The sequence below is a fragment of the Schistocerca gregaria genome, chromosome 2 (assembly GCF_023897955.1).
Source record: "Schistocerca gregaria isolate iqSchGreg1 chromosome 2, iqSchGreg1.2, whole genome shotgun sequence".
Classification (NCBI taxonomy): Eukaryota; Metazoa; Arthropoda; class Insecta; order Orthoptera; family Acrididae; genus Schistocerca; species Schistocerca gregaria.
In genome coordinates this window covers 906,311,543-906,327,768 of record NC_064921.1, presented here as the reverse complement: position 1 = coordinate 906,327,768, position 16,226 = coordinate 906,311,543, and the positions used below count along the sequence as shown (strand labels likewise).

The 16,226-nt window shown below is 43.1% G+C and overlaps 1 protein-coding gene across 1 annotated transcript in view; it reads right to left on the bottom strand.

Moving 5' to 3' along the window:
* Nucleotides 1-588: 588 nt before the first annotated feature.
* LOC126336045 (neuroligin-2-like) overlaps nucleotides 589-16,226 on the bottom strand; it is a 119,854-nt gene continuing 104,216 nt past the window's right edge. The window contains exons 5-6 of the mRNA XM_049999525.1: nucleotides 10,530-10,648; nucleotides 589-2,947 (exon numbers count right to left, since the gene is read on the bottom strand). Coding sequence (XP_049855482.1) covers nucleotides 1,941-2,947; nucleotides 10,530-10,648 — 1,126 coding nt within the window. The 3' untranslated portion in view covers nucleotides 589-1,940. The remainder of the gene's footprint in view (nucleotides 2,948-10,529; nucleotides 10,649-16,226) is intronic.

The window sequence follows — 16,226 nt, the reverse complement described above, 5'->3', positions numbered from 1 at the left end:
AACCGGTTCCTTATAAATATTTAATGATGTCTTCTTTAGACTGTTGCATGATGTATATATTTTAGCCTTGTGTGAAACTGTCAAATGATATATATGGATTATTGATATGCCATGTCGATTAGAAAATTTACAAGAAACTACTAGCGATAGTCGGGAGTGATTTAGTTTTACGTCTTACGAAAGATGACATTCACAAGCTACTACGAAGTGATATGTTACCCACTGGTTATCAGCTTTGTAGTAAGTAGCGATAAAAATGAATTTATATTTTTGCAATTTAATATAGGATTGAATAAAGTCTATAGGTTTCTTTGTGTTAGTACGATGCTGTCCGTAACGTTATGGATGGAGAAAACACTATAAAGTCTTGCAATGAACATTTGAACAACGATAACTATTTATTAATTGTATAATATTAAATCAATATAAATCCTCTCCTGTCAACGCTATTTTCTTTTGTAACAAAATGCAGATTTTACGTTGAGGAACTATGACCGTGATTTCTTGTGCAGGCTCTCACCTGAAAAGTCAGGGAAGGTCAGAAGGACAGACAGAAACTTTATCATTCGTAATGTTTATCATTCTTAATATTTTCAAAAATACTTTATTTTTAACGTTCTCAAAGTTTCAGATATTTTTCTTACAATTCAACTGAATAAGACAATTGTTTCAGCTGTACTGTGTATAACTTCGTTCTCCACGTAGTTATTAGTTCTATGGGTACATAAATATTTATGTTAACAACTTTCTGCACACGCCAGTACCACACTTATTGAGCCGTTGAGCCATATATTCGAAATTCTGACGTATGAACAAGACGTATGAACACACACGTTTCCATCACTCACTTCGTCACTCATATAATTTTTTTAGAAAGGCCTTTCCCGTCTTCCATCAGTCCAGCACGAACATAAAAAATGGCACACCCGTACGGATACTGAAATCCGGTAAGGAAACACGCAGACATGAACACGCAACTTCAGATTATGAAACCGTGGTTAAATGAAACTCAAATGAAGTTCGTTTCCTGACATGTATTATAAAATGTTACACCAGTGACTATCGTACTTGTTTATTACCTTGTGATGTGGCAACTGATGGTTCAGACGCAGACGGAGGGTAACCAATGGATATCGTGATAAGCATAAATATTCATAAATACGATACATAATTTGGAGTCACGTTAAGTGATGCTCACATGAGCAGACCACATGTGAGTATAACAGATGGCACGGAGCTTATGGGAAATGATTTTATAGAGGCGTAAGTCCGAACTGTATATGTTGGTTTTCTTCTCGAGATCTGAGCAAAGCGATGTGTTATCGAGGAACGTCTGCAGATTAGCAAACAAGGCTGAAAGCACAAGTGCATAAAGATATATTGTGACTGAGAAGGGACGTAGATATTCGTATTGTTCTTGCGAGTTACTGACTTCTTAATGGATAAATGACGTTTCTTTCACTCAATGTTTTAATCAACAATAATATGACGTTATTTTACGAGAATGGACAGACATAACCAAAGGACAGAAGGTACTTTGGATTTTTAGGGACTTTTGGTAAATAGACTTTGGCAGAAACCAATATAGGTTTCGATAAATAGTGAATATTTGTGTCACGCATTGTCAGCTCACTGTGACTGTAAAGAGGGGAGAAATATCCGATTATATTATTCGTGTACCCTCTTGGTGCGGCAGACGTTAATGAAAGGAATTCGTAAACATTACTGCAGAGTTAAGGAGTGTCGCTGTGTGGAGGATTATGCGACGGACGACGTAGCTCAAGTGCCTTTACGATGGCTTCAGTCCACCACGACCCAGCCTAAAAGGGTGCAACCGTATTGCCTACTGTCCCCGTCAATATTTCACGGACCAGTGCCTCGTGTGGCCACCCTGCAGCGTATAGGCTGGTTCACACATCCGTCGTCATGTAGTCCTGCTGTCACACACGCAGCTCCTCCATTTTGTTGGCGGCACTCGCGGCTGCCGCCGCCGCTGCCGCCCCCGCGGCGGCGGCAGCAGCCCCCTTCTTCTTGGTGAGCGTCCCGGAACCGCCCCCGGCTAGCAGTGGGATGGCGTGCGGCGGCAGCAGGGGTTGGGACTCGGGCTGCGCCGTCGCGGACAGAGCGGGGATGGCCGCCGGCTTCGGCGTCTTCGGTGGGGGCGGAGGCCTCGGCACTGAGACTCCTCCAGGTGCTCCGCCGCCTCCGCTCCCTGGTACCCCGCCCCCGCCGCTCCCGCCGTTGCCCGTAGCGGACGGCAAGTCGGCGAACTCTGGAGGAGGCATCTGGTGGTGGTGTGCGTGGTGGTGGTGAGGGCCGTGCGGGTCCCCTTTGCCGCTGTCCGCCACCAGCAGGTCGCCGCAGATGCTGTTGGGCATCTGGCCGTTCTCGGACCGCTTCTTACCGACGACGGCCGCCGCCCCGCCTCCGACACCGCCCCCGCCGCCTCCGGGACCTCCTCCGCCGCTGCCACCCTGCAGCCGCGTCTTGTCGCGCTGGTAGTAGACGCCCGCGAAGATGAGCACGTTGAGGATGAGCAGCGAGCAGCCGATGGCGATGGTGACGCTGAGTGCCGTGGAGTAGGCTGCGAAGCCGTCCTCCGGCTGCTGTGGCGGCGCGGCGGCCGAGGCTGAAATGGCGGACGCGGAGTCCTCGTTGGCGGCGGCCGGAGGCTGGCTCGGCGCCGTCGCGTTATCGCCGCCGGGCGTCGCGGGCGGCGTGGGCGTCGCGGCAGCGCCTCCACCGACGGCGGAGTCGGGGGCGGCAGGCGCGAGTGGGCGGCTCGTGACGAGTGGCGGCAGCGGGGGCGGTGCGCCGTCGTCGTCGGGCAGCCGGTGGTGGGAGGCGGGCACGTCGTCGCCGCCGGGACGGTGCAGGTCGGGCACCAGGTTCAGCCAGAAGGAGAGCCGGTGCGCGCGGTAGTGCGTCTTCACCTTCGGCTTCGTATCTGCGTGAACAACATGTAAACGAATCAACGAACGAAGGTCTCAAAACAACCCTGAAAAACCTGGATGTACGCTAGAAACCAACAGATTTTTAACGATACAAGGACAAAGTTCACACCTCCTTACTTCAGTATTCATGTAAATCGCAAAAATCAGAAAGGCACGTATTTGTAAATGTTGATATAAATGTGACACTTAATTTGATATTACGTTTGAATACACTCTAATTTTGATAAGGAAAAGTAAGGCACTTGATGTAACCTCATTGGTTGTATTATCTTCGTAGATCTAAAATTCTATAGAAAACGTGTGGCACTGACATTCAAACACGTAACGATTACATAGCAAAGGGGGACGTTCAATAAATGAATAACACGTCACCCGACATATTTCCAAGCAACGGTATAGCAGGCCCTTTTCTTTCTGTAGGATAACAGAATCAAGACAAGGAAAATGAAGACAGGTGTACGGGATTTGTCGGCATAGAAAATATTTCGACGATGTAAGTTGGAACAAAATGTTCGAAATTCTCGTCGAAAAGGCGATGGCGGAAATAAAACACATATGCAACAAATGATTGCAGACCCTGGCTGTAATGTAATGCAGATTATTGATGGTGTATAGCAGTAAATAGCCACATATCGGTTTATGGATACTGTTTTGAAGAAGTACCGTTATCTGGTTCTAATGGCTCTGAGCAATATGGGACTTAACATCTATGGTTATCAGTCCCCTAGAACTTAGAACTACTTAAACCTAACTAACCTAAAGACAGCACACAATACCCAGCCATCACGAGGCAGAGAAAATCCCTGACCCCGCCGGGAATAGAACCCGGGAACCCGGGCTTGGGAAGCGAGAACGCTACCGCACGACCACGAGATGCGGGCGTACCGTTATCTGTTTCGAACTGATAGTACTCATCATCAGGCAGCTTTCACGTTTCCACCGAAATTCGTGTTACGTTGGATTACAGGTGGCTTGCCGTAGGATAACCTATGATTCGCAGTTACAACGGTGTAATAATGATGGTGGCGCTAAAGACATAGAATAAAAGTTTCGTTATATTTCTGACTGTGTCGTTTGTTTTTACTGTTTCCATTTTTTTTCTCAACGATTCGAATAATGTTGTTCGTATTTTTACACACACGCTTTTTTCGTTTTATACACATTCGTTGGGCCACAAAACTATTTACTAATACGCATTACATATTATAATCCACTTGAAACACATCCAAACGAGTACAGATTGGTTACACAGTACATGAGCGTCGACGATGTTGTGTCAGACTGATTCTTTACAAAAACGCGGCATTTCGGGATAATGTGTCATGAAACTGAAAGCGCTTTTTACGTTAAGTATAATGTGTTAAATACGGAAGAGTAAAAATACGAAGAATATTAATATAAGTCGCTGGAGAAAAATGATAAACAGAGGAGTTTCAAGCGGTCACTTGATAAGAACACTGCAAAACAAGTCTGTAACGCGGCCGTCATTATTACGCTTTCGTAATATTGAATTTTTGTTTATCCCAGGGCAAATCACCTGCAAACGAATGTATCATGTGAAACACTGAAAGCTGTCTGGTGGTGAGTATTATTAAATCGATAACGGGTTTCAAATTATTTTCCATACATTAACCAAAAATCAACTGCAGCTGCTTAATGCAGTACACCACCAACAATTTGTAATAAAAGACAGGTTCATGATTCGGATTAAAATTCAGGCTGAAAGAATATCAATGCTAATAAGCGCTGATGAAACTCGCTGATGAAATTTCTGTCGTTAGTGAATGTGAAGAATTACATAACCCGTTGAATGCAATGAACAGCATAATGAGTACAGAATGTGGACTGAGAGCAAGCTGAATAAAGACGAAGGTAATGAGGAGTAGGAGAAATCTGTTTAGCGATAAACTTAGTATCAGAACTAAATAACAAAAACTAGACGAGGGAATTCTGGTACCTTGGAAGCTAAACTGTGCACGGCGGACGAAGCAAGGACGATATAGGTATCAGACCATCACAAGCAAAGAGGGGTATTCCTCGCAAATATAAGTCACCATGTTTCAAGCGTAAGCTGTATTTCGAGTTATTTCCGAGAATGAGCGTTTGGAACACAGCATCGTATGGAATCGAATGACGGACTTTGATAAAACTGGAAATCAAAAAATAGCGTTTAAGGCATAGTGCTATACAAGGATATTGAAAAACAGATGTGCTTCTCAGATAAGACATGAAGTAGATCCTCCGCGCTACCAGCGAAAAGACTAACATATGTCGAAAAACAACAGGAATTAGGGACAAGATGATAGAAAATGTGTGAATACACCTGAGAATAATTCAGGACATAAGGTGCATGTGCTACTCTGAGATGAAGATGTCGCCACAGGAGAGAAATTGGAGACGTGATGCAACAAACCTATCAAATTTTGCTCTTGAAAAAGAAAGAGAAATGATTCTTTTCTGCAGTGGTTTTGTCATCGACTGAGAGTGAAACCCTACTTTTACTTCCCTCCAGATTCCTAAAAAAGGTACAACGATTGTGCGTTTCTGTTTTCCTCCCACAAGTAGTGAGAAGAAGAGCTTAAGATAATAGCAGAAATGGTGTTCTGAGACCATGACATCAGTCTCAAGATCCTTACATGTAGGAGAGTAAGATACGCAGTGTCGGTGGAGACTTAGTAATGTCTCAAGGTGCCGTGAACTAACAATCCAAAAAAAGGAGAAAAACGTGTTTTACTCATAATTTTTGACAGCAAAGTCCGTGGTGCAGCGTGGAGTACAGAACTGTAGTGCACCAGTATCTGTGTTCTGGAAAATGGGCGAGTCTAAATTTAGGTGCTACTTTGTAAATTTTTGTTGTTTAATTCGCACATCAAAAAATGCTTTGCATCATCTCAGTACCGAGACTTTCGGGACATGTACCGAATATTGGAATAGACATCAACATAAACATAATTAATACCCTTTTTATTGCTTATGAAAACCTCACATGCATATTGCAACACCATACAGCGAGGCCTTCAGAGGTGGTGTGGTCCAGGTTGCTGTACACACCGGTAACTCTAATTCCTAGTGCCACGCCTTCTTGCCTGTATTCGTCGTTGCATACTATCCCGAAGTTCATCAAGACACTGTCGGCCCAGGTTGTCCTACTCCTCAACGGCGATTCGGCGAAGATCCCTTACAGTGATTGGTGGCTCACGTCTTCCATAAACAGCCATTTAAATCTATCCCAGGAATGTCCGATAGGGTTCCTGTCTGGAGAACACGCTGGCCACAGTAGTCGAGCGATTTCGTTATCCGGAAGGAATTCATTCACAAGATGTGCAGGACGGAGTTGCCAGTTGTCGTCCATGAAGACAAATGCCTCGCCAATATGCTGCCCATGTGGTTGCACTATCGCTCGGAGGATGGCATTCAAGTATCGTACAACCGTTACGGCGCCCTCCAGGACCACCAGCGGGGCACATCGGCCCGACATAATGTCACTCCAATACAGCAGGGATCCTCACCCTTGCTGCACTCGCTGAACAGCGTGTCTAAGTCGTTCAGCCTAACCAAGTTGCCTCCAAACACGTCTCCGATGATTCACTTGTCGGTGAAGAGGACGTGATACCAATCCTGAGCGGTCCATTCGGCATTTGGTTGGGCCCATCTGTACCGCGCTGCAAAGATGGTTGCAAAGATGGATCTCGCCATGGACGTCGGGAGTGAAGTTGCGCATCATGTAGCGTATTGCGCATAGTTTGAGTCGTAACACGATGTCCTGTGACTGCACGAGAAGCGTTATTCAACATGGTGGTGTCGCTGTCACGGTTCCTTCGAGCCATAATCCGTTAAGTAGTGGTCATCCAACTCAGTAGTAGCCCATGGGAAATCGCCAGTTCCTGCCTCTCTGTACCTCCTCCATGCCCGAACGACATCGCTTTGGTTCACTCAGAGATGCCTGGACACCTCCATTGATGAGAGCCCTTCCCAGTACAACGTAACAGTGCAAACACGATAGAACCGCGGTATTGACCGTCTAGGCATGTTTGAACTACAGACAACAGAAGCCGTGTACCTCCTTCATGGTGGAATGACTGGAACTGATTGGCTGTCGGACCCCCTCCGTCTAATAGGCGCTGCTCATGCATGGCTGCTTACATCTTTGGGCGGGTTTAGTGACGTCTCTGAACAGTGAAAAGGGACTATGTCAGTGATACAGTATCCACAGTAAACGTCTATCTTCAGGAGTTCTGGGACTGGGGTGATGTAAAACGTTTTTTAATGTGTGTAATGTGTCTCGACTCCAGTAGAAACTTTCTTTTATTAAGGGGTTGACGTATTACGCGCATCCTAAGTGTCTTGAGACTTAAGGGTCCTGATGATATACGTGTCATTTAGACAAGATTAACTCGGATGACTGACTGTGGAGAAAGAAAACTGTCATTAACCTAATGCTACAACAATATATCCACTTGTATGATGCAATTCAACGAAGCTATTAATGGAAACTGCGAGACTAGAATTTGAGATACGCTCTTGCTAGAAACGGACCCAGTGTCTCCACTACTGCAGGACCTCAGCTAGAATAATTTCTGAAGTTATTTTTCTTGTCGTAGAAGGTAGAACTTAAATTACATCAAACATTATGTCTTGTCAAATGGTTGGATTTGTTGGCGAGCTACTTCAACTGCTCATTATGCAGTGTGCAGCTGAGACAATATTCGTTTAAGTAGTGATATTTTTGTTACTAAGGTGGCTGGTATATTGAACTTCTCTCGATGAGGCTGAACAGGTGTAACTACTATAAATATGCTTCTGGATGTGATCCACCTTGAGCAAACGAAAATCTTCTTTTTCCTTTGCCCAGACATTTCAGCGTTTCTTTATATTTATTTTTTTAAGTTTCTTTCTAGTAAATAGCAGCGAAAGTTCTTCACTACACGTACATAAAAAATTGGAGTTTATAAAGAAATGTTCACAAATTTGAAAACAGACTTGATTTTTATACTTGCCTTGTTATCACTTACTATGGCCATCCTATGATTTACTTTCGGCTGTGTTCCTTTCACAGTTAGGTATTTTCAACGACGTAAAACCTAACGTAAAAAAGTTATTTAGATCGAGATGTTGCGAATGGCTAATTTATTTTTAACATTACTTAATTATGTGTAGAAGCATGAAATAAATTTGATAGTGTAAAATGGTGTAAGGTGTTCGAAATTCTCGGACAAGTAGGTATAAGCTGTAGGGAAAAACAAGTAGTAAACAATACGCTCAAAAACCAAAGGAGCAATACAAATGGAAAACCGAGAAATAAAGACCGGCGTCAAAACAGGTGTTAAACACAGATGCATTGTCTCACTCCCACTATTCAATCTGTATATCAAAGAAGCAATGACGAAGAAGGAAGAAAGCTTGGGACTGGGATTGAAATTTGGAGTGAATTTATACCACTGATGATATTCGTTGTTGATAGTTGCTATTCTATACGGAACCTGCTGAATGGCACTGAGTGTCTTAAGAGCACGTAATTAGGACTGAGAGTAAACTGAAGAAAGGCGAGTAACAAGTATTAACCGAAGTGAAATTAGCGATAAACTTAATATCAAAATAGAGGACCACAAAGAAAACGAAATGAAGTAATTTTTCTACCTTGGAAACAAAATAGCGCATGAGGAACAAGGTATGAACGACATAAAATGGAGACTGGAACAGGGGGAACACGTAAAGAGGATATTCCTGTCCAAAGCTTTTCTAGGAGTATCAAATATCGGTCTTTATGACAGGAATAAACTTTTGAGGATATACATCTGCAGCATAGAATGGTGTGGAAGTGAATCATTGACGAAGGGGAAATTGGAAAGTAGGAGAAGCAAGGCGTTAATGATGTTCTGCTATAGAAGGAGGCTGAACATCTGGAGACAGTGTAGAAGAGAGTAAAGGGGTTTCCACATTATCTACGAAGGGAGGAACATGTGGGAATCATTAACAAGGCGGAGGAAAAGACTTACAATATATCTGTTTTGACATCTGGGAATAACATCCATAGAACTAGAGGGAACAGTAGGAGATTAAAGACTGTGGGGGAAGAAGACTGACGACTGTGTAATATGCGATTCAAAATTGTTAAATAGTAAAATATATTTACGGAATATTGACTTTGCAATCGAGAAAAAACAGAGTTCATGCAATTTGAAGAACACAAGAGCAAGTAGAATTTCTTGAGATAAATGGGAAGAGGTTAAAGAAAGTGGACCAGTTCAAATATTTGGGATCTTGGTTTACCACGGACAACAACATAAAAATTTACATCAAGGAAAGAATAGCAGTGGGAACGAAATGAATGTATTCCTTCAGAGAGACGCTAGGTTCTAAATCGATCTCAGTGAACACAAAGATGAAAATCTACGGCACAGTGAAATGCCCAGTAGTAATGTACCTTTCTGAAACATGGAGCATGACTAAGCAAGAAAGGGACAAACTATTAATATTTGAAAGACGGGTAATGAGGAAGATATGGAGACCAGTTTTAGATAACGGAGAATGGAGGAGGAGGAAAAACGAAGAAATCTACCTTCTGATGCGACAACCAACTATCCTACAGAAGTAAAGAACAAAAGAATACAATGGGTGGGCCATGTAGCCCGTATGCCAGATGGAAGACAGGCGAAGATGGCACTAGCGGGGGAACCAAACACCAAACGGCCCATTGGACGACCAAGACAGCGCTGGATGGACGACTTGGCGAAGGACCTAGCAGCCCTGGGAACCGAAGACACCTGGAGGAACTGGGCACAAAACAGGTAGGAATGGATGCAGTTTGTGGAAGCAGCGCGTGGTCTGCAGGGCCTGTGATCGCTGAATATCTATCTATCTATTACTTTGCAATACTTATGACGTAAATAGTAGATCGGGCTTAAGAATACGTACCTGAGAAAGATACTAGAGAATCCGCAACATATCTTGTTTTCAATAATAACCAAGCAGACGAATTGCACTCCGAGATGATAGAGACATCATTATATCACACAGTTTAATTAGCACAGTAATCTAATAGCGAATTCATTCATGTTTCTTCATGGAAATATTTCTTCATAAGATTTGTACTTGGACAGGTTTTTGTTTATTGCTTATAGTAAATGACCAGGAACTGCATTGCCTTCGTTAACATCACAAAAAGATCGGCAACGATTAAAATGTTTAGTCTTTTCGTTGATCAAAAAACAAGTAGAGAGAAGTTCAAATGGTTCAAATGGCTCTGAGCACTATGGGACGCAACGTCTGAGGTCATCAGTCCCCTAGAACTTAGAACTACTTAAACCTAACTAAGCTAAGGACATCACACACATCCATGCCCGAGGCAGGATTCGAACCTGCGACCGTAGCGGTCGCCCGGTTCCAGACTGTAGCGCCTAGAACCGCTCGGCCACCCCGGCAGAGAGAAGTGACGAATGGGTTATTGTATATGAAATTAGAAGTACCAGTTGAAGTAAGGTATCAGTTAGGGCGATTGTGGCAGCGACAGTAGCCAACAACGCCAGTAGCGGCTTATTATTATGTGAGTGGTGTAATGTAGGGATGGACAAGTACCGAGGTTGAGGTACTTCTTGTGGACTGCCTCGTAGGCCGTCCACTCGATGTTCTTGAAGCGGTTCCTCTCCTGGCGGGCCCCGTGCACCAGGTCCGGCTCCTGCGGTTCGTTCGGATTCCTGAAGCAGAACAACCATTCTAGTGAAACACCACCCTTGTTGAACTAGTACAGAATTATTACAATGCTAGTCAGTGAGAAAAAAGAAGATCTTCGGTCTTTGTTAAATAAATAATTTCATCTCTGAGTCAATAGAGATTCTTTTAGTTTGCGCATGAAAATGTAGAGGAACATGTTACTTTGACATGCTTTTTAACGAAGAACGCAGTACACAAATGTTGGCACAGCAATGCGAAACAGAAACGTCAGGTAAAATTTGATGCAACTTGAGGCCGGCTACATGTAAAATGATGAAAAGGGAAAACATTATCTGCTTTATTTATTAGTTTCTGATACTCAGTGAAGCACGAATTCGTGCTGAACTCCACTTCAGCAGTTTACTCACCAAATAGTGTTGACATCTCGTAAGACACTGACACTGTGCAACACCTAGTTAGATCTAATAGAGAAACTGTTCAAATTTGCACTTGGTATAACGAACAGCAATTCTTCTTAAGTGTAAGTAAACGTAACATAGTACCTATAAGAAAGGGGTAAAGGGAATAACAGTACAGGTTACAAGATTACTGCAGTTCAATTGGTTCAAATGTCTCTGAGCGCTATGGGACGTAACTTCTGAGGTCATCAGTTCCCTAGAACTCAGAACTAATTAAGCCTAACCAACCTAAAGACATCACACACATCCATGCCCGAGGCAGGATTCGAACCTGAGACCGTAGCGGTCGCTCGGCTCCAGACTGTAGCGCCTAGAACGGCACGGCCACTACGGCCGGCAGCTCGCCAAGTCATATAAGTATTAGGTGTAACATTAAGAAGCGGCATTAAATCGGACGGTCACATAAGATCAGTATTAGAGAAGGCAAAAGAGATTTCAGAAATGGTAATGCATTTGTAAACGAATTCGCATACGAGACACAAGTATGACCACTTGTAGGCTTCTTTTACTGTGTTTAGATTCCTTACAAAGGCGGCATTCGGAGACGCACTTCTAGGTTCGTTAAGTAGTCGGTTTAGTCGATATGGAAATGTAACAGATACGCTAAAGGAACGTAACTAGCAATCTTTGGATGGAAGGCGATATATTTATAGTGAACATCTATTGGTTAATTTAAAAAAAAAATTTCGAAGACTGTGAGAATAAAATAAGGGAGAACAGGGCGTGTGCGAAGGCATATAAATAAGATATTTCCCTGTTGCTCAATATGCTAAGGACATAAGCAAGGAAATCGATACCTCTAGTACGAAACAAATCCAAACACAAACACAGGGTGTGAGAATTTAGTTCGCAGGAAAGCACGTTTAGGAAAACTAGCACAAAGAAATGTTATATGAAGCCAAGAACTATGAAAATGAATTGTTATACGATGTCAAGATCTGGAATTTCATAGAAATCCGGTACTATTAATTTCATGTAGAACTAAGGTAACATTCGCTGGAAGTACAGACAAAAGTCAGGAAGATCACGAAGACATTTTAAATGCAGCTATCGAAGTCAATGATAGAGGACCGTGGAAATTGAAGAATAAGCGCAAGGTTTCTGCGAAGAAAAATGAAAGACATAAAAGGGAAAATATGATGAATATTTTTATCAACGTTTAACTTCTTACAATAAATGATCTCGCTGGTTACTTGTTTCATTTACGTATTTTTCAGTGTTGGAATAAATTAATACAGACACGTTCACGAAGACAATTCATATTTGGGTGAAAGTCCCTGGATTTAATTCTCACCACGTTAAAAGGTACTTAAGGTGTTATGTGCCTGGGAACTATCCAGATACCTAGTCAAAACCAAAGTTTTAGCTGTACTCACAACTCAGAAGACACGGCTCTGCCTTAAATTTTGATTCCCTACACTCTAGCAATAGCTCATGATGGGAGCTATATCAGTTGCCTTTCTTCCAGTAGCTCCTGTGAAGGACACCTCAGAATCGTTGTATACCTGTAGTACTGACAGATACTGTGGTTGGGCATAAATATGGGATCACCGAGAGAAATACGTGCTTGAACGTAGATTCAGACACTAGCCAAGCCTGCAGATTGCGCTGTTGTATTTGACCATCAGTGGTACCTGTGGAATATCCTGAAAACGCTTCAAGGGTCAGCCGTTGCCACAACTGTGCTCATTGTAGATACCAGTGCATGAAGTCGAAGCTATGTGAAATCAAAGGGATACTTGTTAGCACTCGATGGTGGGTGTCGCCATAAGCAAGATAGCCGAAGTATTTGGTGTTTCAAGAGGCACCGCATCTACCATTTATACCGCATACAGGGAAACCGATGAGACATCAACACCTAGGCCACAACGCGGTCGAAGTATGTGTTTAGTGAACGTGAGAAGCGGTCACTGAAGAGGATTCTGACAAAACACTAGAGGACGAAAACTTCAGAACTGAATGTCGTAATCGCGGACGCTGTTAGCAGCAAAACAATACGAAAGTAGCTCTATAAGCAGGGAACTGCAGGGCGAGGTGGAATTCCAAAATCACTCGTCAGTATCGCAAAGCTCATAAAAGGAAAACATGGTGTAGAAGCAATAAAACCTGAACTATCGATCAACAGGAGGGAGTAATTTGATCGGATGAGTCTTGTTTCACTCTGTTCCCAACTTCAGGCCAAGTTAACGTTCAAAAGTGAAATAAGGTGGGTATTCGGTTATTATTTTGGCAGTTGTAGTTACCCTGCAAGATCACCTAACTACCAGAGATTTATGTCACCAATTTGGCTGATCAGGTCCATCCTGTGGTGCAGTGTTTGTCCCTTGATGATGTTGCTGTGTTCGGAGATATTAGGGCCCCTGTTCACACTGCTCGCTTTATCCTGCACTGATTTTATGAGCACTAGGATGAATTGTTACATGTCCTCGGCCAACACAGTCACCAAGTTTCAATACTATTTATCCGTTGCGGTCTAGAGAGAAGGGTGCATGATCGCTATCCAGCTCAGTCGTCGTTATATGAATTTGACTCTATTATGCAGGAAGAATGGTATACGATTCACTTGAAAACAATACAGGACCTGAATTTATTCATTCCCATACGACTTGAAGCGGTTTTGAATGTCGACGTGTTCCTGCACCGTAATTCCATAGATTTTTTACCACTGTCTAGCAGTGCACACTTGAATTCCAGCAATGTTCTCCCTTAATCTGACCTCACTGGCGTTCCATTGAATCGAGTTCACATGTGTACGCTGCATATGTTTTTTATAAGTGGTTGCCGTTACTCGTATTATGGTTTCTCCCAGAGCTCTCCCAGCGTACCGACAACTTCGCATGCCTATTTCAAGATAGATGTCATGTGGTCGGTGATGTTTCACGTCGTCTCACAACGTTACGCTTACCCATCAATTAGACGTTATCACATTTAAGAAAACCTAGAGGAAATTTCATCTTAATTATGTGCACTGTCACGTATTTATCCAAATTAAATTAAAGCTGGCAACGGCCTTACCGCAGTGGTTACAAGGGTTCCCGTGCGATCACCGAGGTTAAGCGCTGTCGGATGTGGTTGGCACTTGGATGGGCAACCGTCCAGGCCGTCATGCGCTGTTGTCATTTTTCGGGGTGCACTCAGCCTCGTGATGCCAACTGAGGAGCTACTCGACCGAATAGTAGCGGCTTCGGTCAAGAATACCGTCATAACGACCGGGAGAGCGGTGTGCTGACCCCACGCCCTTCATATCCCCATCTTCCTCAAAGGATGACACGGCGGTCGGATGGTCCCGGTAGGCCACTCCTGGCCTGAAGACGGAGTGCTAAAAAAAAATTAAAGTTGCCATAAGTTTGACCATACGTATGGGTTACCGTTACTCCGATCACGCCTCTACGGCAATCCCTAAAATTATTATTACTGATTAATACTATCCATCGAGGCTTCCGTACTAGCTTCCATCTCTCCACAACTCTTCGTGGAGGACCAACATTTGTGGAGATATATGTAGTACCACCCTTAACAAATTATAGTTTGCGATAGCGTTCAACTCCTTTTGAATATGTGTGACTACGAAAACTACCTACTCACCTGAATGTCTGATTTGCAATACCTCGCTTGTGAAGAAAGCTTGTTTAGTGTGAGTGCTGCATCATGAGTGCTTGGTTTAATGTGAGTGCTTTATCAAAATTTCCTACACATTATTAACGAGAAAATTTTTGTTGCTGAAGTACGTTGCCGTTAATCTCAAAGCATCGCTGACTGAACGCTGAGTCATACACAGTTCTGTTATACTCGTATGTCATTTCAAAATAATGTTTTTAACATGCGCTCTTTACGCTACATTTAAGTGAACAGGCAATCTTCGAATAGCGTAATATGCTGAAAGCTATGTTGTAAGTTACGAAATGGGATAGAAACAGCAAAACGAAGTTGTTGCCCTTATATTTTCCACAGGCTTTACTTAGAAAGTCAGGCGAAGAGTGAAGAGTGTTTCTCAAAATGGAGGTTCCTCAAAATTTAAGCAAATATAGGCAATAATATTATACTCTTTCGTTACGCACTCCGTCTTCAGACCACAAGTCCCCTATGCGGACCATCCGACCGCCGTGTCATCCTCAAATGAGGATGCGTATAGGAGGGGCGTATGGTCAGCATACCGCTCTCCCGGTCGTTATGACGGTTTTCTGTCAACGGAGCCGTTACTGTTCGGTCACGTAGCTCCTCAGTTCGCATCAGGAAGCTGAGTGCACCAAGAAAAATAGCAACAGTGCATTGGCGGCCCGGATGGTCACCCACCCAACTGCCAGCCACTCCAGACTTCGCTTAACGTCGGTGTTCTGACGGGAACCGTAGTATCCACTGCAGCAAGGCCGTTACTCACTCTTTTGGTTAGTCCAGATAAAATGTTCGTCATACTTTCGACAACATAAAAATTATAATTAACATGTGCAAACAGAGTAAACTACTATTTAATGTTTAATCATATTTTACGTTGTAAAATGGGAAGCAGTGGTCGATAGCAGATACTGAAGAATTTAAGATGAATTTTGTAAAGTTCCGTCCCGTAACGATTGCTGAACTAAGATACGTCTTTCGTATTTTTGTCCACGCGAATGAAATTTACCCTGGTCACTGAGTTGCAATACTGATAAAATACACTTCGAGTGAAAATAAAGCCAGAGGGGCAATATCAAAAACCCTGAATTATAAACACATTACTGGGTTATTGAAAGCTTAAAGAGTTTCTTAGAGTAATATCTAAACCAGTCAGTGATACCCAGGAAACCTTGATGTGACCTCGATTACATGCGGAGCAATAGCACAAACTGAAAGCAACAATTAATTCTCATTTTCACGAGTATACTAATGCGCTGTAGAAATTAGAGTAGACGCGCTTTCCAGCAAAAACAGTTCTGATACGGACTAGCAATCTACATTGGCACAATGAGGCATTGGAACCGTTTTATATTGCGTCTTATCGTCTGACGGAAATTATTCCCCGCTGTAACGTCACAACCTTTTTTCTCTTATTATTTTGCCACGTATCTACTCCTCTATCATCTCGGGACATTTGTTCCATTATAATGGAAACACATTGTGTTACAACATATATTCCTGAGAAAACTCGATATAATCAGGAATTTAC